The sequence below is a fragment of the Pteronotus mesoamericanus genome, unplaced genomic scaffold (assembly GCF_021234165.1).
Source record: "Pteronotus mesoamericanus isolate MK-2021 breed Mesoamerican mustached bat unplaced genomic scaffold, CSHL_Meso_final scaffold_99, whole genome shotgun sequence".
NCBI lineage: Eukaryota > Metazoa > Chordata > Mammalia > Chiroptera > Mormoopidae > Pteronotus > Pteronotus mesoamericanus.
In genome coordinates this window covers 8,142,335-8,166,870 of record NW_026555330.1, presented here as the reverse complement: position 1 = coordinate 8,166,870, position 24,536 = coordinate 8,142,335, and the positions used below count along the sequence as shown (strand labels likewise).

General features: G+C 40.8%; 1 protein-coding gene across 4 annotated transcripts in view; it reads right to left on the bottom strand.

Annotated features, from left to right (window-relative positions):
* Positions 1–24,536, bottom strand: part of SORT1 (sortilin 1) — a 58,759-nt gene that overhangs the window by 15,809 nt on the left and 18,414 nt on the right. For 2 of the 4 annotated variants that reach the window (XM_054564888.1, XM_054564890.1), the window contains exons 2-11: positions 23,579–23,638; positions 22,107–22,180; positions 13,923–14,025; positions 13,239–13,403; positions 10,301–10,374; positions 7,710–7,759; positions 6,714–6,844; positions 3,952–4,096; positions 2,946–3,101; positions 1,147–1,253 (exon numbers count right to left, since the gene is read on the bottom strand). In XM_054564888.1, the coding sequence (XP_054420863.1) occupies positions 1,147–1,253; positions 2,946–3,101; positions 3,952–4,096; positions 6,714–6,844; positions 7,710–7,759; positions 10,301–10,374; positions 13,239–13,403; positions 13,923–14,025; positions 22,107–22,180; positions 23,579–23,638 (1,065 nt within the window). The remainder of the gene's footprint in view (positions 1–1,146; positions 1,254–2,945; positions 3,102–3,951; positions 4,097–6,713; positions 6,845–7,709; positions 7,760–10,300; positions 10,375–13,238; positions 13,404–13,922; positions 14,026–22,106; positions 22,181–23,578; positions 23,639–24,536) is intronic. The other 2 variants (XM_054564889.1, XM_054564891.1) reach the window with 1 other exon arrangement.

The following is a 24,536-nucleotide window of genomic DNA, read 5'->3' as shown; positions in this document are numbered from 1 at the left end:
GCATGTGGGGTGGTGACAGAGCAGCAGAAGATGACAACAAGGGTTATGTCAGTGACAAAATGGATGAAGCAGAAGAGAGCCTGACAGGGGAGGAGACGTTAGTCATGAGATCAAAGACTTTATTCACAGCAAAAGGGAGCCAGAAGAGTGTTGAGGAGGTAGAGGCATGGGAGTGTGAGGGTAGCAAGACAAGGAAAGAGACCACGGTACTGCCTAGGTTTAAAGTAAGGAGGGCAGGCACAGGGCAAGGGCATGCGAAGGGGCCGGGGGAGAAGGGAGAAGGGAGAGGGACTCCACAGCACTGATGAGGACGGAGAAGGGCAGAAGAGAGTTGGGGGTGGGGTAGATACACTTAATCTCACACTGTGTGCGCTCCTAAACCAAAAGAGAAAACGCAGCCTGGGACAGCAGGCTGCATAATAGCCATAGGTATTCAGAGGAGAGCGCGGAACAAACAACACTGTCATTTTTGGAAGAAAATTCTCTTAGTGTTCCCCTAAGCTCTTCTCAAATTCTGAAAGAGCCAGACACAAAGCTTGTTTTTCTCTTCTTTCTTTCTTGCCTGTCAAGACCTGTCACTCCTGGAATCTGGGATCTCCTGGAGCAACGCCTTTGTATTTCCTGTTCTTGGTCTCTCCTCAGAAGGGTCAGCTCCTGCTTCCTCAGGCACTGCCAGGCCACCACCCACACCCACCAGCTGTGTGGCACCCGGGCTGAGGGGAAGACAAGGCCAAGTTCTCTTCTCTTGTTTCTGGGCCAGCACAGCTTTGCACTGCTCATGAAAGGCTGGTCTACTGATTTTGTAGATTTCCTAATGTCTCATAGCTGCCATGCTGACTCCGAACTAATCGCTGGCCCATCTGTCCATTCTGTTTCCATTCAGCAGTTTAGTAAAACACAAATCATTAGCTCTCAGTTTTTGTTTTTCTTTGAAAGTCAAATAATCCATAGTACTGTGGCCTTTCTTCACAGTTCCTAGTTCTTACATTTTAAGTTATTTCATTACTATCATTTCTAAACTTTCCACCTTTACCTGTGCACCCTAATCAAGTATGAAACTTCATTATTCAAAAGCCTGGCATGGTAAGAGCAGAAAAGAATGGCTGCTTTGTTCCAAATACATATGACAGTTGGAGTAAAACAAACCTCATTCTTATTTTTTGCTGTGGCATCACATTCACTGTTCTCAGGCTTCCGCAGGTGCTTCCACCTTCCTCCTTGGTCAAAAGTGATCATAGTCTGGATAGAATTATCTGGATGGGAAGGGAGAATGATTCTTAAGCCTCATGCACTGGAAGCACCCTCCTAAGTTTGGTTTCTCATTGCAGAACTCTCTCTTAACTGAGATTCTATAACTCCATTATAACCCTGGTATATGCTCATAATACCCAACACGATAGCTCAGTGTTGGTAACTGAGCAGCACTGTAAATGTGGTATTTGAAGAAGGCTTCCCACATGAACAGGACCCAGCAGATGTCAGAAATCACCTAGACTGACACTTTTTAAAAAAGATACTTTTTATCTCCTTCCCAACACAAACAGGCTGATGTCCCTTCTCCGTGCCTGCCTCCTTGCCTTGGAAGTAAACTCTGCGATGGGGAGGCATTACATTTTTACTCATCTCTACAAACAAGGCCATGATACTGGACTTCTTTTAGGGAATCTCAAGACTCAAATGTATGTGCCTAAGTCTGAATTAATAATTACCATTTTTTTGTCTCTCCACTATCCCATATCCTATCCCTCTTATATCTTTTCTTTTTTCCCTATGTCTCTTCCTAGTCTCTATTTTCCATGATATAAACTGTTGCAGGTTTAAATTAAGAGATCATATACTTTGAGTCTTCTAAGGAAAATTAAATAAGAAATCCAATCAAGATAAGTTCACTTATTCAATAAATATTTTTGTGTGCCCACTATGTGAAATTTGTTGTAAGCCTTTGGGAATGTAACACTGAACAAAACAAACGAACAAAAAAAACACACACAAAAAAAACACAGGACCCCCTCCCCTGGCAAAAACAACAATGCCAAAAACACCTTTGTGAAATGTACATTCTAGTAGGGTAAGACAGACAAACACTAGATGTTGTAGACAGGTAAATTATATAGCATGTTAGAAAATAAGTGCTATGGAAAAACCCTGCACAGCTAGAGGGGGACTGAGAGTGTGTGTGAGTCTGGGGAGGACAGACTGAAATTTAAAATAGGACAGTCAAGGCAGGTCTCATTCAGAAAGTAAATGTGAGCAAAGACTGGAAGGAGGAAGGTGTCAGCCTTGCAGATATCTGGGAAAACAAAACAAAAGAGTCAGTGCAAATCTCAACCACGAGTGTGTGAGCCTGACGGGTGTAAGGACTGGCAGAGAGCTGGAGTTACTACAGTGGAATGAGCGACGGAGAGAGGAGTGGGAGGTGAGGTCAGGGAGGAAATAGGGGTCCACCAACACTTGATCTTGTAGACCATTGTGACGTTTTTACAAAAACGAACACCACCACCTCCTATCAAAAAATAAATACATAAATAAACAAAACCTTAAGAGTCTCCGTACTTAGGGTAATGTGTTCATTTGTGTAAATGTGCTTTAGTAAAGGCGAGCACTGCAGAACCACTGAGCAGAATAGGTTGGCGGGCTATAGCTAGGCCGTTGACGAGGAGAAACGCAGGAAGAGGTTCAAACTGGGGCTCATTCCTGTAGGCCTGAACCTCCCAATACAGAAGACTTATTTTATAGGCTAAATAACATTAAATCCACCAAATATTCCTTGCTTTGCTCTTTCTTAGTTTTATTTACCATAACTTACTTCAAGTAGAGAGCCAGAATTTACACAGGTAGGCTGCAGGCTAGGTAAGCAGTGTTACTGCAAGGACAGGACAATCAGTCTCCTCACAAGCCTCAGCTCCCAACATGTTCAGCTGAAGGACTGTTGTGCCAAGACTCACCTTCAGAGAGCACACTTGTTATGTAGACCCCGCGGAGGGAGGTTACGTTGGTAAAGTCTGTCTCGCCACCTGTGGTGGTATAGAGATGTCGGTCCAAGGACTTGGAATAGACAATGCCTCGATCATCTGAGGTAAAGATTGTGCCAAACCCGGTATCTAAAATAGGCAAACAAACAAAAAACACTAAGTCTTGGGACGAAACAGAGGCAACAACAGTCTAACCATACACGTGACTAAATGACTGCACATTAGCAAACTGTCTCTCTTCGTAATGTGGACACAGACTTGAGATTCAGTCAAGGTTTGAAACTCAAAATCTTTGTGTCCATCTTTAATTCTAGTACCCATCTTATTTAGTGTCTGGAATATGGTTGATGCTGAGTTTGTTGAATGAATTAATCAGACGCTACAGAAAAGCTCTTACCAGATAAATTTTGGTGGCAGATGCACTGTATTTAGATTCTTATCTTATACATCTCTATATCTTTATACTCTGGAACAACATTCTCAAACTGTGATGAAGGATCAATTTTTAAATTTTCCTTATGTTACAAACCAATGCTTTTGTAAAATATAATATAAACTAATCACTAGAAAAATGAAATACAAAGGATAGACAAAATATATTTATCAACTTATCAGATTCAACAGATATAAAATTACTTTGTCGAATGGCTATAAGAGTGTCTAAATGCTTGCCTTCACTTCCTATACTTATTTGGTAACAGAGTTTGCACATCAGTACAGTCCTCTGAACATTGTCTGAGCAGCATTGTTGTAGAACACTTGGATAACTTGAATATGCACACAAACCTCACAATGTCAAAACAAGTGGCCTTTTTAATAGAGGTTACATATTTTAAGACAGAATATTAGTAGGGCATTGATAATAAATTCCTAGGGGTAGAAGGAAAAATTGACACGTAAGAAGGGAAGCTACTATAAAATCAGGGCTTAAAGCTTAAATCTCTATGAATTCAAGGGTGGGCCACTAAAATGTTCTCACCTCCAGGTTCATCTACGTGCATGAACACCATGTCATCATTAGCTGCTAGAATAGAATAGAATTGTTCCTGCCCCACAGAGGGGAGCTGGGCCATGCTCCACGTGTCCCCTTGATCAGTTGACACATGAATCCTTCTTGTTGTATCCTGGAACAAATGCCAACATTTATCTTTTAAATTTTCCGCCAAAGCACCCTATGCAGGGATACAATAGGTACATTGGGTACAACTGTTATATGTGAAAAGATCCCAGTACCAACTACCAAGGCAATTTCTAACCTCCAGCAAAGTTCAGGTCAGCGGGACGAGGTCAGGTCATTCTATCTTAGGCAAGGCTAACTTGACCTCCTCTTTGGCTTCTTCATTCCAGTGTGGCCTCTAAGACATTATCCTCCCAACTGCTGACATTCCAATTTCTTTCAATAGAGCAAAGGGTGTGATGGGACCATCATCTGTTTGGCTTCATGGCCATTCACATACGCTCGCTCAGATAATTCTTTAATGATGACTGCTGCATAAGGGTTGGCCGCTCTGAGATGGTCCTGGCCTAATCCAAAGAATCAGATAACTAAGGGGCTAGACAACAGAAACCTATGCTTGGGAGATCACAAGGGAAGTCCAGATGTGACGCACTTCTTTAAGGAAGGCTCTCTGAACAGCCATAGTGAGGAGGGCATGCACAGGCTGGGAAGAGGCCAAGGAGCGTTGGAAATTAATAAAAGGAAGCTGAGCAGGGGTTTAGCTGTTAAAAGGATTCTGTTAAGGATGCAATTAATACCTACTTTCTGATACACAGTTTAAAATAGCTACTAGACACAGTTAGCCAGGGTATGAGGCTGACTCCCAGGGCCTCCTTATATTAAATACTCTTTAAAATTCAGTGACAAGTACATTTAATTTATTTTTCTAAAGCTTTTACCTTGAATCTTAGTCTCATTGTCATAGGTAGAAATTAGAGTTCAAAGGCACAGAGTGGATATTTAATTTTGAAGACAGTAGCAGGGCAGTGTAGGAGGCTACCTCTGAAATCAGAAAGTCTGATTCCCACCAGGGTTACACCTCAGGGTGGCCTTAGGCAAGTGACTCAGTTTCCTCATGTAGAAATCGAAGTAACAGTGTTAGCTTATAGGGTTCTTGGGAGGATTATTAAAAAATTGCTTGAGGGAGTTACTGTAGTTATTGTGCCTGTTTCCCCAGCTCCAGTTCTCTCTGAACCTACTCTAGTCAGTCTTTTAACCTCAGGACTGCAATGAAACTGCTTTCATCAAGCTCACCAACAGCCTCCACTGGGCCACCTCCAGTGGGCAATTCTCAGCACTCATCGAACTCGACAACTCAGTGGAGTTTAGCTCAGCCGATCACTTTGTCCTTCTCGAAACACTTTTTTTCACTTGGCTTTCATGATCTCACACTATCCTATTTCCCCCGCCTCACTGGTCACCTCCTCTCCCACTCTTCCGCTGGGTTCTCCATCTCTCTCCATCCTCTCAGTGTTCGGTGCTTCGGGGTTTGCTCAGTCCTCTTACCTCTTTACCTAAACTCCATAAGGTATCACATTGGTTCTAAACACCATATAATTTTGGGAGATTCATGTACCCAAATGCTTACCTGACATTTCCACTTACTAGATATCTAATAGGCATCTCATATCCAAAACCAAATTTTTGATTTTCCTAGCCCAAACTTGCTCCTCCTACCATCTTTGCCATGTTAGTAAATGGCACCACCATCCACCCCGTTGCTCGGGCCAAAGACTCTACAGTTATCCTCGGTTCCTCTTGTTCTCCCCCGGTCCACATCTAATCCAACAGCAAATCCTATTGGCAATACATTTAAAAATATATCCACCTTCTTCCCACTGCCCCCCATCCACCTCTCACACTATTTTTATAGCCTCCCAACTGCTCCTGCTGCTTCCATTCCTGCCCCGCAGGAAGACTGTCCCGCATACATCTCTTCTGTCCAAAGACAAGTCAGATTACACCATTCCTCTGCCCACAGCCCTTTCACAGATTCCCAGCACAATAAGAATAACAGCCAAGGTCTTAGTCACAACCTATAAAGGCCCTGTATAACCGGGCCGCTGGCTCCCCTTCTTTAGAACGCCCTGCTCTGTGTTCCAGCCATACTGCCCTTCTCACTTTTCAATATTTCAAGCACACTCCAGCCTTTGCACGTACTGTTTCCTCAGCCTGGGTATCTACATAGCTGTGCTCTTGCCTCAGTCAGGTCTCAGAGGGCAGGTCCAACCCACCCCATCTAACGCAGCCCTCTTCCAATTTTTGTCCCTTTCTGTTTCCTTATTCTGTTTTAGATTTCTTCATAGCTTTAATCATTACCTGATACGACATCCTATTTATTAGTTCAGTATTTATCTCCCCTACTTAACTATAAGCTCCGAGAACAGGACATTTATCTGTTTTATTTTCTGCTAGATACTCAATGTTACCTATTTCTACTATGATTACTGGATAATGAACAAATGGACTGCTATTTTCAGATATCCATGGTTGAGTAAAGCCCAGACATGGGGCATACACATCCCAAAACAGATGCCAGAATTCATGTGGTAATGACAGGCTGAAACTCAGAACACCCCCAAAGAGCCAATCAGCCTCTATTAAAAGAATCACCCCCAACTCTTACAGTGATATTAAATATTGCAAAAAGGCAGAAAACTCTGTCAGCACAAATAGTAAAAGGGATCTACTGGAGGCATGTTTACAGAAATATTAGAACCTAAAGAGAAGCAGCAAACACCCACCTTATCAGCCATCACAGAGGCAAAAAGGAAACGTCCCCCAAGACCAAATGAGTAGATTTTCACACCAATGGTTTTGAAGCTTTTCCCCAAGTCTGAAGTTCTCCATAACTCCAGTGCCCCAAGGTCAGCTTCTTAAACAAGACGAAATAGTAATTAAAATTTCACTTACTGGTAAGCCTCCAGTTCAGACAACTGTTTTAGAATTGTTCTTAATTTTATAGCTACAGGATTTTTAATCCTATGCATATTTATCAAGTGAGAACATAAACTGATATGGCATTAGACATAGGAAATTCACATTTGGATTTTATCTTTATACATGTGACGTTTACAGAAAGATAGAGTTTACTTAATTCCAATACAGTGTTGCATAGAAACATCATAGCTTCAGCATCTTGTTTACTTGCTTCATGACATAATTCGAAATGATCTTATTCTATTTTAGGTTGCTTGTTTGAGTTTTGGTTTTCTTCTTGATCATTCAACATCCCTACTTGAATTTAGCTCCATGAAAGTAGGGCCTTGGGTCTCTTGTTCTCTCCATCCATAGATAGTGTTTAGCATACTACCGCTGGTGCTCCGATGAATGAATGAGTGAATGTGCTGAATGAATAAATGAAAAACTATGCTCTCTGCTTTGAAACTGTGCCACTGATTGGAAAGCCAATGGCTTCCACTGATGCAAACACAATTAAGCTCTTTTGCAGAAACACTATGCATTTCAATGTGTTACTGTTTGTAACTTAATATTTACTTTATGGAAATAATACTGCTAAAATCAAGTATAGCGTCCCTGTACAGCCTGGATTTTTATTTGATGTAGGCACAGTACAGTAATTTGGTTGTACTTTCAAGATTTTAAAAATCACCAACAGCTATTTTAACTATTAAAATTATGGAAGAATGGAAGGATCTTTGATGTTTCCACCACTTACAACCCAGAATACTCCACCATTGAGTGAACAGGACACTCTTCTGGGACTAAAATATACTTACTGCAGGAGCCATTCACATAGGTAGTAAAGAAGATGGTGTTGTCTGATCCCCTACAATGAGGCAAAGACAAGGAAAAGACATGGTTCAAGACTATTAATGGACTGTGTCAACCTTTGTTACACAGCTCCAAGCAAGCCTAATCAGCCTCATCCACAGGTGCTCGCCAGCAGCATCCCTGCTGGGATGCTGATGCTGTACACCGCTTCTCGCACCGCCTCAGTCAGCGTGCCCCACAGCCTGCGCCAGCCATCTGCCCCAGTCCACTACATCCTTTACGTCAGCTCTTCCAGCAGGTCAAACTGGTCTACTCACAGTCTCCAAAACTGCTTCTTGCATTTGCTCATACTGCTTCCTTCTTAAAATGCTTTCCTCTAGTGTAACCAAATCTCACCCTCACAATCTTCAAGTTCCAGCTTAAAATCTAGCTCTTCCATGAAGCTCTCCCTGTCACTCCAACTAGAAGTCTTCCTTGCTGCATAATTCTAGAGTAGTGGTTCTCAACCAGGGGCAATTTTGTTCCCCAAGGGACATTTCTGGTTGTCACAACTGGGATAAAGGAAATTTTACTAGTACCTAGTGGAAAGAGGCTAGAAATGCTGCGAAACACCCTACAATGCACAGGACCCCCCACAACAAAGCACTGTCTCATCCAAAATGTCTTTAGTGCTGAGGTGGAAAAACCCAGTTGGAGAGCACTGTGCCATTCCGTATCAGCCACTTGGCACTTCTTTGTCTCCCGTGTAGGTATTTTAATCGCATAATGTTGGCCTTATCTCTTCCACTACACTCGGGTTCTTCAGGGCAGGTACTAAGTTTTATGCTTTGTTGTCTCCTCTCAGAACCTAGTTCAATGCTTTGCATGAGCTAAATAATTTAGTTCTTTCATCTCAAATAGACAACTGGGTCAGAGGTTGAATTATTTAAATTCTAACTTGGAAAGGAAAGCTTGATTCAGACCCTGATGGTACTTATAGATTAGCACCAGCAAAAAGGCTGGCTCTGAGCACATTCTTTCAGAGCTTTAGGATGTCAGCTCCTACAAATCAAATAAAGGGTGAGTAAAGTTATCAGCAACCAGGCATCTTATATTTAGATACTAATCAAAGAAATGAGTTACAAAAGTAAAAAATCTTGTAGAGAATATAAAATAAAATCCCATTTAAAAGTAACTTTTTAGTTTTAAAGATGACTTTTTTGTTTGTTTCTTTTAGTTTTATTGAGGTATAATTGACAAATTAAATTGTAAGATATTTAAAGTGTACAGTGTGGTGATACTTCTGTAAAGATGGGTTTTAAAGATCAAAATTACTAGAGTCTTACTTGACCAACTCCTACATATTTTAGGTCCACCAAGTGTGAAACAATTTGTTGACCTAGCTACTTTAAAAACTACTTCCTTCCTGAAAAGACCATATAAGGTACAGACACATTTCATTAAAGCCCATAAAATGAAAGCAGACATGGCATGTGTACCAGAGTGGTGCTGTAAAAACTCATTTAACCAGCCTTTTCTAGAAAAGGCCCGCTTTACTTAAGCAACTTTTTAAAATATTTAAGTTAAGTTTGGTAGTTATATTTGGCAATGTCTATTGTGCATATTTCTCTGACTCCCTAAGTAGAGGACATTAAATATTAAACTCTTACTTGGGGTCAGATTAAGGGTCAGGTCGTGAACATAAACCACATGGGACTCTAACACAGGGTTCCCATTTAAGCGAATTACTGAGGTGTGTGTGCTTTTTTGATCTAGCACTAAGTATTCCATCCTGTTGTATTTGCTCAGTTTCTGCCCACTCTTCCAGTTCTTCTGGCACAATCTGCTATTAACTGGGAAACCAGAGTAACAAATTTGCTGAAATTAGTCAAAGAGAAAGAACAATGAGGCTCTAAAGAAGGGTCTGAGCCCAATCAGAATTTTGGAGGTATGAAGGCTCTTAATTCAATACTTGTTCAACCATCCCCCAAATTCCTCAAACAAATCTCTGTTCATAAACAGAAGGAAAAAACAAAGCCCAGAGTGGGTAAGCCATGGACTAGCAACAGAGCTGGGTTAGAAAAAAGGTAACCCCTCCTCTATGTCTTTGAGCAGGCACCTGGAGGGGGGGTGTCCCCCAAGAGAAGTGAGTGCGTTTTGCAGCACGGATGGTATGACTGGGGTGGTCTGGAAGCTCTCTGGCCTTTCCTCCTGACTCCTCGCTACATTCCATCTAATGGAAATGGGTCTCCAGATGAGGGAGTGTAAATCTGGGCACACAGAAGTCTGCAAGTCCCCAAGTCAAGCTGTATTTTATGCTATTCCAACTGATATCACCATTTATGAAGAATAAACCTGTTGTAGGCAGCAGCTACTCAGCCACAGGCCTTGTTTTCTGCTCTATATTCTAATGTTTAGAGAGACTAAGTCTCCTTTCCTGGCAGAATGAGAAGCTCCTCCAGGTCAAGGTCTGTGTCATACCCCTCTCTCGTATCCCTTGTGGCATCCTGAAGAGTACTTGGCACATAGTAAGTGCTCAATATTTATTCACGTGACTTTTGGCAGCACCGTCAGGAAAGGTTTAGGGTCTGCACAGATGGAGTCTTTAGTTACTCACCATTTGGCCAAGCATACTGCTTTGTGGATTTCTTCCCATTTTCCCCCAAAATTCTTGGACACCCACAGGCCATTCTGAAAGATTATAAATGACTTATCAAAATTCCAGCTTTATCCTGTGCAGCTGTTTATATGACCTTTAATAATTCATATCTCGTCATTCAGGACAGTAGACACACACTGAAATTCCATCTGAGCTGCCTGAGCTCCAGAGACATACACACAGTTTACAGGGTCCCCATCAGGGTCTTGAAGTTCCAAATAACAAATGCTTATGAAGTGCCTACTATGTGCCAGGCACTGTACCAGATGTTGCATTGGGGATACAAAGATGAATAAGACACACTCCCTGCTTTCAAGGAGCTCACAGCTAACAAGGGGCCCAGGTAAGAAAGTGTGATACAATGTGGTAAATGTTAGGAAACACGGTCTCTGAGTAGGAGTAGGGAAAAGAAGGACATTGCATAAGAGGTGGTTTGTGAAGAAGACAGTTGAACTGAGTCTTAAATGATGAGCAGTGTAACCAAAAGGAGGCAAATGGGGAGATGAGATGTTAGCGCACAAAGAGAGACTGACATTAGCAAAGGCAGAGAGATGATAAATCTGGCAGTGTGTGCTGGGAGCTCAAAGCCTTCAGACGCTGCAGGAGCACAGAATTCATGGTGCAGGAAGGCACAGCTAGTGCAAGGAGAGGGGAGGTGGCACACTTGGATGACAATGGGAAAGATGGATTGCAGAGGGTCCAAACCAGAAGCAGTAAAAGCAGTGAATAACTGCCACATTTCACTCATTAAGAGTGAGGCTGTCCGGAATACGGTTGGGAAGAATTTAGAGGTCAGGTTCAGTGGAACAGGACTTTTCCTATACGGCAGGGTGGGATGTGTATCTGTGGGGGGCAGCTGACCACTCTGGGATTCTGGGTGAGGGTGGAGAGGCACTGTGGGATCTTTAGCCAGTATAAGGATTAAGAGAAGAAGAGTATGTTTGAGAGAAGAGCAGAAATAAGTCAGTTTAGGTTGAGTCTGAGGTGCCTGTGGGACATCTAGTTAGAGACACCCAGGGGGCAGCAAGACAGGAATCAGAAGCCCCAGGAGGAGGCCAGAACCAGAGACAGGGATTTGAGGGTCTTATATATTCCAGTGGCGGTTACAGTGGTACGAGTGGCAGAGATTGCCCAGAGTGTGATAGGCAGTGGTGATTTAAGGGTAGGTTGGAAAGAGTTGAAGAAAGAGACCAAGAAGGAGTGGTTAGAAGACAGGAAAGAACCAAAGGGAATGGTGTCGCTGAAGCCAAGCAAGCAAAGTTCCCAAAAGGAAGGACTGGCTAAAACTTTCAAATGGGGCAGAGACAGTAACAGAAAGACCGACCATGTCGGTTACACTGAGCCCAGATTCAGCGGTGGTGGGACAGAGATGTCTTCATACAGCTGGAATTAAACAGTTCCGATCTAGGCAGGATTTCCCTTCAGTGCTCCCCGACCTAACATTCTTTTTCTTATTTTCCTCCTCTGGTAACGTTCACCGTCCAGCATTTCTAAGTTACCTAATTCTACTTATAAGCAAGAAAGGGTCTGATGTCACCTATTGGCACGTTAATACACACTGGCCCACATCTTCTCCACCCTGGTTATTTGTACTTCACACCCTTAATTGGAAGAAATTTCAGGTATAAAAGCAGACCGTGCCCGCCTCTTGCTGAGGATAGCTTCTTTTAATAAACTTAAGGTACCTGGTAATGGTGATGGGGTGGTCAAAGGGCAGATGAATGGCTCTGTCTATTCCTAAGAGGTCTCTGCTCCCTGAAGGGCTTTCAGCTTAAGCTGCTGGAAGCCAATTTCCAGGAATTATTTCTTGAAGATCTGAAGCCTACCCAGCAGGCTCGTTTCCTTCCTCTGGCCTCCTCTGGCTAAGCTTAACTGTGACCTTCCTTGAGTTTTCCAGCCTTACCTCTGCTCAAAGGTCTGCCCACAGAGGCCCAGACCCAGACCTGTCTTCCAGTGCCCTTTGCTTTCCCTGTGACACCCCATTGCTCAGCTGGCCTTGTCCACCTTTGATAATCCTGGTTCTGTCCCCAGAACAGTCATCATAGCAATGGCTCTCAAATTTTAGTGGGCAGGCTCAGCTGAGGAGCTTGTTAAAAACACTAGCCACCTCGCAAACTGAAAGTCACTAACATACTACATCTACATTAGGCCTAGGAATATGCATCTTAAACCAGCCTCCTGGGGTTTAGTTTTAGATTAGATTAGTCTAGCTAATATTGTCGGTCAGTAGACCACACTCTAAGAAATAAGATGAGAGAGAGCCACATAAATATAAAGTGTAATTGTGATTATCATGGTCTAGCAACTCAGCCACTTTGGGCCCTTAACATCCATGATAAAGAAGACTGGTCCTCAGGAAAGGACAGCTGAACGTGCTCCTCAGGGAACTTTCAGAAGACACTGGAGAGGGACAAGGTTCCTGGGGAGAGTTACAGGAATGTGGTAGGTGTGTAGGGATTTAAGATTCTGAATATTTAATGCATGAGAGTCAAAGACAAATCAATATGCTTGAAATACTATGCAACAGACAAAAAAGAAAAATTATAAAGATGTGGTTTGGCCACAGGAAAAGAACAATAACAACAGCAGGACTGTGACAATCTATGCAGAACAAGAATGATTACATTAAACTGTTTTCTAGTTCATTTGTCCAAAAACACATCCATTCAATTATGACAACTAAACATCATACGTATCTGGAATAGACAGCACATGGAAATCGTGCCTTTTACCCAATAGGAAAAAAATGCAAAAACTACATACTTCATGACATAAGAAGTCACCAGAAAGCAGTCCAATACTGTATAACAGTATCACCTACAGGGTCCTTTTAAGACAGTATACTCTGAGAGGATAAAAATGCAAAAAACAAGACAAGTTCTTTAACTAGACTTACTTCAGTGCTGAGGGCTAAAAGATAATCAGAATTCTGAGGGCTATACATCATCTGAGTCAGAGGATGAAATGGGAGATTGGTCTGAATAAAGTTCTTTGCAAAATCTGATGATCTGAAGATTCTTCCTCCGTGACTTCCTCCAGACACCTCCGCTGTTAAAATCACCTGATTTGGAAGAAGAAAGTTCAGGTTCAGGGTATAACACTACAAAAACACAGGAAGTCTTGAACCACTCCCATGAGCCATCAGTTAAGAAAAGTTTAGTTCCGAAAGTAAGAAAAATTATAAAAACAAATTAGTTGGTGCACCCCACTCCTCAAGTACTAGTCTTACCAAAAACATTATCCTGAATTGAGGCAATGCATTGCATCCATGAATCTGAGCCTGGTAAGTTTGAGATCAGCCAGGTTCCAAAAAACTAAAATATTTGCCTTAAGGAGTGTACATTGTAATGCTAACCAACTGCCACCTGAAGAGTTTGGGTATATCTTGGACAGGGGTCAAAAAAGAACCCATGTGCTGAATCCCATTCTTTTGTGACCGACCACCATTAAATTGTGTTTAATTTTAAAATACAGTAATAGTAAACTAAATATGTGTATCACTGGATCATTCCAATACTAGTATCTGAGAGCCTTCATGTGGTATCAAGCACAGCGGTATACATGCATGAACGAGTCTCACCTTTCCAGAGTTCTCAGGACCAATAGCCATGCCAAATTCAGTCCGAATGAAGGTGTTATTGATGAGATTTGTGATATCCTTAAAGTTCTTTCCGTAGTCCTCACTGGGAGGAAGAAAAATAAAGAGAAGTTTAGAATGTAGTGGTCATGGACCCTGTTGGGTCCCTACCCAGCTTCCACCCCTGCTTCACTGACTTGATTGAGGCACCCACCTCTCCCCTGCCTGGTGGATCACATGTCTCAGGGAAACTGACTTTATCCCTAGCTCCAGTGGTGGACTTGATAAGTCTGAAGGAAATTCCACCCCCTCAGAGGTGCTGGGGTCAGGAATAGGGGAGTGACCCCAACTGACACAGTGAGACAAAGGGGGAAATTTGGGATCTATTGGTAAACACATTTCCTCACACTTCAGACAGCCACCTGACGAAATAAATGGTCTTTCTTTAGACCAGTGGTTCTCAACCTGGATATTTTTGCACACATATCCTCCATGCAACCATTCAGTAATGCCCAGAGACATTTCTGATGATCACTACTCAGGGTTGAGGTACTCGTGCCATCTCATGGGTAGAGGCCTGGGATACTGCTAAACATCCTGCAATGCAAGGGGCAGTTCTACAACAACAAGGAGTTATCTGGCCGCAAATGTTTACAGTGCTCAGATTGACAGTCCCCACTGTTGTAAATAGTTTACAACGCAAATCAGAAAGTTGCTGGCGCTGGTCTGAAGCAAGGAGAGCACAACTTGAAGATGCAGCCAACAGAAGTGGAGAGCAAGCCGAGGCAATGGACCGAACTGACCTTCCCTAAAGTCTTTCCTTCCTCTGTATTGAGTTAGGAGCCATTAATTCCCTTACTATTGAAGCTAGTTTGAATTGAGGTCTCGCTAAATATAGCTAAAGGCTTCCTAACTAATCTATTAATGCAGAGTACTCATGATAAAGCTATAAATTAAGGAGCAGGAACCTTGACGTTCCCCCCACCAGAGGTTACCACTGCTGGGCACAAGTCTCTAATGCACGCAGCACATGAAACACAGCTAGGGAAACAAACAAACTTAACCCCAGCTCTTGGGTTGTTAGAGGTTTTCCCAGAAGTTCATTCTAACAATATCTTAGAGAGGTATTCAATTTCATGTTTAGATTTTGAAAAATACAAGCAAAAAAAATCAGTAGCTGTCTAACTCTGACAGGGTTAATACTATGTGCTAGTCTCCTAAAAAGTAGTACAGGAAAAAAGTGAAACACAATGCTAAATCTTAATGTTCATTATATTTAAATGTCTATCAGTGAAGACCACTGTGTACTGTGAGTTAGTTGCCAGTAATAAATGTAATGTGCAGTGGTTTTCCCTGAGAGAATATATGGCTTAAAAGATGGTACAATTTGGTAGCGGCCTTGAGAAACAATCACAACAACAGAGAACATGAGAAATGCAAAGGATTGAAGGGAACATCTTGTCCAACTCCCTCATTTCACAGACGAGAAGGTTCAAGGGAAGCGATTTATCAAAAGCCAACCAGTTAATTACGGGCAAAATTGAAACTGTAATCCAATTCTCTTAACTCTCAGCCCCCATCTAGAGACAACTTGCAATTATTCGTGAGGAGTTTTCCCCTTACAAACTGCAGTCTTCCTCTTTTATGCCAAGGCTTGTGGACTGACCGGAACGACCAGCTAAGAGGAAACTGGAGACACAGGAGGGAAGTACCACGGAGTGTTTGTCTAAGTCCCTGACACTATGCTAAAGCAAACGGCACGTGACTTCAAGCTGTCTGAATAACTTCCCATTGTAGCAGTACACACAGAAAATCCCTAGATAAATAAAAGAGGGATCCGGCACCATCCTGTATTGCCCCCCCCAACCCCTTTTTGGCTTTGAAGTACAAGAAGAGTCTTATCTTCCTGACAGCAGGCCATGAGATGTGCAGAAACAATTACAGTGCGCGTGCCATCAGCAGCTTAGACAACCTTCAAAGGGGCTGGCAGCAGCTTGATTGTGGCCAGCTTCCACATCTCCCCTCCTTCACGGTAGCTCCCAGAGAACCTCCACAAACCTGTTGACAAGTCTGCTGGCTTTTTAAGAACTTGGCACAACAAGCACATCCCTGCCCTTCAGCAAAAGAAAGCAACATGAGAAAAACAAAAAATCATCAGCTACAACCCTCTGGTACTGTAGCCAGTTAAACAAAAGGAGCACAGTGAGTTAACCTGCTGGTACTGAGGTGGGATTCTGCTCAGGCCTCACTGGGCTCAGGGATATACAGGGGTGGGGAAAAGTAGGTTTACGACTGTTTGTATGGAAAATAATGCAATAATTATCAATAATAATACAAGAATAAACTGTTTCACATACTCATAACTGTAAAACTACTTTTGCCCACCCCTATATTTAAACATATCACTTTATTTAAAAGTAGTTGTATTTTCTATCACCATATATATCAGCATACAACATATATCGTGAAGAGGAAATCAACGAAACACCTTGAAAAATAAATCTACTTTTCAAAATCCAGATGATAATAGAGTAATAAGCAGCAGTTCAAATGAAAAGTTAACAAAACCTTGTGAAACCACCTGTTTTAGAAACAAGTCTTTTAAATAACAATTCCATATATCAACCCTAATATCTTTCTGGTTACCAAAAATAAATGACCACTTCTGCATACATGTGTGGTGTAAACATGCATAAGAATATGAGCATGTTTGTAACTCAATAAAATAGTGGTAAAATGCAAGATTTTTGGAATAGAGTCTAATACCCTCCCCCAAAACAAGAAAAATCTAGAAATTATTAAATGGAAAAAAGGAAGCAATCATCACATGGACTCCAGGTGAGATTCAAATTCTTAGTGAGCTGAAGCATTCAAAAGGGAAAGGTTTTCCAAGAAGACTCCCATATTGATACTCAACCCAAATGTGAATAGGCTAGAATTACACCCTTGTTTTCAAGCACTTTTCATTTACCATATATAGGAACTTGTGACACCAGGCATTTGACCTGCAGGCATTTAATGAGAAGGAACAGTAAAAGAGTCCTACAATATCTCAGAGACTCTTATATATAACTTTTCTAAAAAATCCAACAAGCACAGATATCCTTGTTTGGTTGGCTTTCAAGCCTAACCATTTCTCCATTCCTTTATTTCACTTTTGCCATGATTAAGTCACTGGAAATTGCAACATAAAAACAACAGGGATGACAGCTAACTCTTTAAAAATAATTATAGTTTTGTAGTTTTCAATTGGGAAAACTTATACAGTTGATTCTCATTATTCATGAATTCCCTATTAGTGAATATGCCTACTCACTAAAATTTATTTGTAACCCCCAAATCAATACTTGTGGTACTCTCTCAGTCATTTGCAGACATGCACAGGGTGGAGAAAAATTTGAGTCACCCAGCGCCCATGTTCCTAGCTGAGGTCCAACAAGGGGACACTCTGCCTTCTTATTTCAGCTCATTGTAAATAAGTGTCTTCTTCACAGTCTATTTAGCACCTTACATTTTGCATTTTTGTGATTTTTCTTGGTGATTTTGCTGTTTAAAATGCCCCTCAAGCATAGTGCTGAAGTGCTGTTTAGAGTTCCTCAGCATAAGGTTTTGAGATGTGCCTTATGAAGAAAACACGCAAGTTAAAGAAGCTTCTTTAGGACATGAGATGGTTGCGAGCTCAATGTAAACGAATCAACAATATATACTAAATAAGGTGACTTTAATAAGAAACAAGTCTTGTATTGAATGATTGATGAAAATGAATGCTTTGATCAGAGGTTTACTGTAAGAACCTATCCCGGAATTTCCCGTAGGAGCAATGGCTCAATATTCACTAATTCAGAATTCATGGGGACTATGGAGTAACTATCATGAAGTATGAGAATGGACTGTATTGAGATTTTCAGTTAAAAGATCAGTAGGGAGATTATAGCTTATTAAAATGTGCCAAAGGAATCACAGACCTGAAGTCACTGACAGGCAAAGTTTGAATTTATAGGTAAACTGAACTCTCAATTACACTTCAGTCTCTCTCTTTTTTTTTTTTTTACCCCAACTGTCTAAAGCAGTGAAAACTTAACCAAGCATATCATTAAAAAGGCTGTCATACAAGTTTCCTTGGAGGATGTAGTTTACTGTACTTTGCCTCAATATTTGTTGTATACTTTTAAGTGAGCCTTTTTTTAACCTGAAGTAATGTCCTAAAAAATTTACACCAACTATGGAATAAACTTTGATATAAAACCTGAGATTCTCTAGTTAATTTTCAAAATTTGAACAAGTCTCATTAGGAAATAAAAATCACCAATAAAATGGCCCAGTAGTTTTGTGGTAATTAGGTAGAGGATTCTGGTGTAGAATAATGCTTACATGAACTTTCCTAAGTTGATCTTACAATGAAAAGTTAGACTCAAGAGGCTATAAAACAAAAAGGTACAAAACATGTTCCAGTTGTCAAAAATCAAGTTATCATCTTAACTATAGCTACTTTGTTTCCTTTTCTAACTTTTTATCTGCAAGTGAGATGCAAATGTACTTTATAATCTATTATATGAATTAATATTCCTTAACAGAGAATCCAAACTTATACCATTCAAAAATGACTCCTTTAAATGGAAGATACTAACATATTATTCATTTTTACCTAGTCATTAATGCCTAGGGACTTTATTATTTCCCAAACCTTTCAACAATTCGTTTTCACAACCTAAAGACCAAAGTCTACTAACTTGGCCCGGGTAACAGACAGTACTTCCTTCTTTTCTTATGAGCCTCTGTGCTGCACAACTCAGAGCAGGTGGCATGTCATTAGCTGCCTTTATTTAAATCCCAATAAACCTTTGACCACGTAAGATTTTATGGAGAGAGACTAATCCAATAAATAGTATAATCATTAAAGTTGTGAAAACCAAGAGTCTTCAGAGTAGGTTCAACAGGCTTTTATTTTATCTTTCACTTGGGCAACTTCAACATAGTCATTTTGATCAAACTGCTCCCTCCCTTTCCCATTTCGGAAGGAACACGTCTCTTTGGCTGGTGTGTTCAACAACATGAGTCACGTGAGACCAGGCCAGGTCAGCCCAGATGGTGAGGCAACAAGGCATATTTACTGTTTCCACCTAAACTCTGGAAGACTTTTCACTTCACAGCACGGAGGAAATAATTCATATTCAAAATGACCTCAAACCACCACCACAAAACTGCTGTGCACCCATGCAGAAAAAGCACCTTCGTTGTTAACATGATACTATACCAGACACAAATAGAGCTGCTCTGTTCTAGTAAAGTGTATGTTAGGTGTTTCTCATAGACTAGACAGACACAGGACGAAAAGGGCTGAGTCAGATGGTGGTAAGTATTTAACAACAATGATACTGTTTGGGTTTTGTTTTGGAGGAGTGGGTCTTAAACACAATATTGAAAAGCAAAAGGATGGGAAAAAGGTCATGAAAACACATTTCACTGGTTGGAACCTGTCAGATCCAGTCTAGCCACACAATTAAACAGCAATGTAGAGAATTCAGAGCCAAGCAAAAAAGTGGCTGAAGCAACAAGTAGAAATGATAACTCAACCTGGAGAAGGAGGAGCTTAGTAAATAGCCTTCAAAACATACAAGGATCAATAGGAAAAGAGGTTTTCATTTCCTGCTAGAAAATGACCTGGCCCTGGCCAGCTAGCTCAGTGGGTTAGAGTTGTCCCAATACAACAAGGTTGCAGGTTCAATCCTCAGCGAGGGCACATTGTACAAGCAGCCAATGAATGCATAAATAAGTGGAACAATAAAGCAATGTTTCTCTCTCTCCCTGCCCTCCTCAAATTCAATAAAATTTTTTAAAAATGAACTGGAAATTAGCATCCTCTAACACATATATTAATAATAGTGAAAAATTAGCTGCAACCTAAGCGTCCAAGAGAATAACGATTTAGCAAATTCCGTCAATCTAACAAAAATGATGGGTTACTAGCAGAAGGGATATGAAAAATATCATGGTATGAGCAACAATCAGAATAAATATGGGTCGTCGTAATGCCAGGTGTTAGTGACACTTGCATGTTGGCAGGGCAGGGGTGTGCACGCATCTCTAGAAGCCATGGGGGCACCTGGAGGCAGGCAATTTTTTGCCAACTGGCAAGAAAGGCTTTCAATTTATTTTAACAACTGGCACAGCAGTGTCAGCACAGCCTGGCTTCATGCCCTTGCTGGCTGCTGGCACGGCAGCAGCTAACCCCACCAAGTTCTTACTCCACGCCAGGCTCTGCAAAGCATAACTCACAACAGCTCTAAGGTGCTCATTGTTTTCATTTTTCTTCCGCAGATAACAAAAAGACTCAGGGAGGTTAAATGACTTGCTCAAGTTCATTTTGCTTGCAAATTATTGTGCTGAGGTTCAATCCCAGGCCTATTTGCCAACAAAACTTGGCAACTTTACACTGTACCATGTTGCTTCCTGAAACTATGCGACCATATTAAAGAGGAAAATCAAGATAATAAACTGATAATAAATTAAGATTATACTTGATATTAGGGTGAAATTTTTCTTTCCTTTACAATTTTCAAATGTTTATAATATACTGCTTTTATTATGAAAGATAAAGTGTTAAGAAAAACTATCATAAGGAAAAATTTTATGGCAGCAAGGTGTCTTAAACACTGGAAAGAGTTATCAAGTTACAATTTTTTATGCATTTTTTCCTCCCCAAATAAGATACTTTCCATTTGTCTGAAATGGTTCAATTACTATTCTAATTGAATAAACAAAATCAACTATAATTTACAGCCCTTTCTAGCACTAAGATTCTTTTTTTTAAAGATTTTATTTATTTACTTTTAGAGAGAGAAGAGGGGATTGAGAAAGAGAGGGAGAGAAGCATGTGAGAGATACATCGATCAATTGCCTCTCACGGGCCCCCAATTGGGGACCTTGCCCACAACCCTGGCATGTGCCCTGGGTGGGAATCAAACCAGTGACCTTTTGATTCACAGGCTGGTGCTCAATCCACTCAGCCACACCAGCCAGGGCTCTAGCATTAGGATTCTGTAACACATTGTCAATCCTTACCAAACAAATAAAAAAAAAAACAAAAAAAAACCACAACAACTATCAGTCTAAAAATTATAGAGAAGCCAAGGCATTCATTTGTTCAGTTGGTATGGACTGCCTGCCTACTCATTTGGCTAGTTGCTGGAGAACCCCAAGATAGTCAAGAACCTTGGCTTACTGGAGCTTACAGTGATTCCAAGGTGTCAATTCCTTCTTAGCCTATTTTTAAGCCAACATCACTGTGTTGAAGGGCAGAGAACACTGGCTCCAGACTCAGGATCAGCATTCAAGATCACACCTATTGAGGAAGGTGTTAAGTCACCTCAGAGATTCCACATGGGTGCACTCCCCCTGGGCCCCTGAGAAAGTATAATGGCTGCTGGGAGATCCCTTGGCCTTGAGGCTAGTTTCTATGTCATCTGCTAGAAAGCCTATTGTTTTAGGTCCCTTGGGGGAAAATGAGACAGGCAAAAATGATTGAGAAGACAATCAGCAATTTCTGAGAGTTAGCTCGTCTTGCATTTTACAGTTAAGGAAAAGAACCTCCTATTTAAGCAAACTATGCCTTTGAGAAGAAAAATCTAAAACTTTGTAAATGTCACATATGGGTTCCAGAACATACACTGCCACCATCCTTACCAGTGTGAACACTATAAGGCACTTCGGGAGGTCTGACCTGAGAACCTCCTCCTAACCTAGAAATAATCTGTTTGAAGCTCAAAATGTTAGATAAATATATTTACTTGGAAGGTACAGTGAGGGTTGTTACTTCAGGGATATAAAAACCATTTTGTGCTTATAATAAATAGAAAGACTATTGAACTCCATGCTACCTTCTCACAAATAAATATCTATTTAAATTAATAAACATACACCCCTGTAAGACTCCCCATCTTCCTTTACTGTGTTGCCATTCAGTCATGTCAACCTAATCTTCTTGGAACTGGATTCTTTTTCATACTTCTTCATATTGTTAAGGAAATACTACAAAGTGTGCTGAATGTGACAGTTTGGTGGAAATTTAAGATGGCTAGAAGGTTTTCTAAATCAACTGTTAGACTCCATCATGTCTAGGAAAGTGGGGCACTTACATTCACAATGTGTTACCCAGTCAATGTCCCAACCACATGTTATGCATCTCACCTTCGATATAGCTTGGACTGTCCGAAAGTCATAATTACCAGTGGTATGTGGAAGGTAGTCAAGACTAGAATGATCTGGAGAGAAAGAAAAGCACGCAGTCAAAAAGAAAGTCGAATCACATGCTTGCCTGTGTATGATGGGATTAAATCAAGACTTGAAAGACTGCCAATAGCCCTGCTTTGTAGTAGCCCAAACTGTAGTATGTCAGAAGACCAAGAAGTTACTAGGGCTTGCAATGATTCAAGGTCTGTCTCAGCTCATTTGGTTGAGATGGTCCTATACCGCCTGTGCTTGAAGCAGTCAGGCAGAGCTAATCAACCACACAGTACAACAAAAGATTTAACTGTTTTGTATCCATTTTATCGTAAGATATTCTCAGGCAAGGATCAGGTCTCTTGCTGCGTACAGAGGCTAGAACAGTAAGGGCGCTCTAATAAAGATCATTGTGTCGCATCTATCCCTCCTTATTTCCTCCCTACTCTTAGTCCTACATGAGATTGATTTCCTAAATAATATTTTTCTAGACAAAAACATGCATGAGTAAAAGATTCTGACAGATTAGTACAAGAGGGAGTTTAAAATAGCCATATAACAAGAAATCTTGGAGATACCAACTATCTTAAATGGATAAATCATGGAAACTAGAGCATAACTCGAACTTTAGAAGAAACAGACATGCTTAAAGAAATTCTACCAGAAGTTTAAACATTTATTAAGATGATAAATTTATAACTTGCTTTTCAGAGCCAAATTATATTTCTCTGGCTCCCAACACAGCCATTATGTGCCTCGGTGCTCTGATACATACATTAATGGAATATCAGAGGGAATGAGCTGTAGCCTCGCCTTTGTTTAGACTGCATACCAACAGAGCCAGCTAACACCAATCCCTATTCAAGACCTGGGGCGCCCCCTCCCACTGGGAGATGGGATACATGCTAGGAGAGGAAAGGAGCTGAATGATGCTCCTTCCATTCCCCCAATCCCAGCAGTACCTCCTTTGTAGCATGGGAAGGGACAACAGCTGGACCTGAACAACCATAAGCCCATGGGTGCCACAGTCTTCAACACTAACTGTAGGAAAGGACACTGGAAAAATGTCATTAGAAGGAAAAATGCCAAATGTGCAATGTGCATTTTCAGCTTCTACACAGGGGTTTCCCCACGTGTTGGGAGGCTCACTTCCCGGCACAGAACTCTCTCTTCCCTCTCTCTTCTTCTTGCTCATCTTGATGACGGGCAGCCACCAAGAACTCAAAGATGTGCATCTTCCCATAGGGAAGAAGATGATCGCAAGATGTTGCCCCATTCTAAAGCAAACACCAGTTTCCTGAAAGTCTGTCCCGAAAACATGTATTTTTGTGACTGAAGTTGGAGACGATTTCAGAAAGTGACAATATTTAGAGCTTAAACTCCCCCAAAATTAACATCTTTACACGAGGTTGAATTCACAGTCATAGGATATTACTTACCCCAGTGTTATCTCCAACCCAAGACAAGGAGACTGAGCCACTGAGATCATCAAACACATGCTATAGGAAAAAAGAAAGAAATTCATTTAGAAAACGCATCTTTCCTTCAACCTTTGCCTTTCTTAAATAATTCAGAACACTATTACTTTCAAAGTAATTAACTTCATAATTATAAGGGCATATGGAGTCCCAGAAAACAATTTGGAGGATGGGATTTAACCACTTTACCTGAATTACAAATAACTTGGATATTTTAATTCTCTCTCATACAAAGTAAGCCAAGCAGATGAGTTTTTTCTTCACTGCACCAGATGGGGAGATGGGATAGTCTAACTGCTTTCTCCAACAGAACCAAATATAAATACATAGAAATATTCCTAGGATGCTTTAAAACAAAGGATCACAGCCCACACTGATGGATATAATTGTAACTCAACCAGGATCATTTAAAATTTTCTAGGCAGCCTTTCTAGTAATAGCTGAATAGTTAATAACTGGATCCCATTTGCTTCCAGGCTAACTGACTCAAAATGACAAGGGACAGAAGTGAGAGCAAATGCCTTTATTTCACCTTTTATAATAGTAGTAGTGATGATGATGATAATAATAGGACAACCTTAACAGAGTTGTGGTGATAGTGAGAAGACCAACAAAAAAAAAAAAAAAAAAAAAGGAAAAGAAAAGAAAGAAAGCTGGTGAACTGTACCCAAAATATGGTCAGCATATTGAAATTAGTTTTAATGATCATAGTAGGTGCTCTTGGGTTTTGGTTTTCAAATAGTTTCTCTATTTATAAAATAATATATACCCATAATAAAAAAATGTAGGCAATAATAGGTAGGGACACATAATGAAGAAAATACAAATCTTTCATAATCCCATCACATAGAGATATTCAAGGTTAACATTATGTTTATAATCTTCTAGTTGCTACTGTATTTTTTTAGTTGCTACTGTA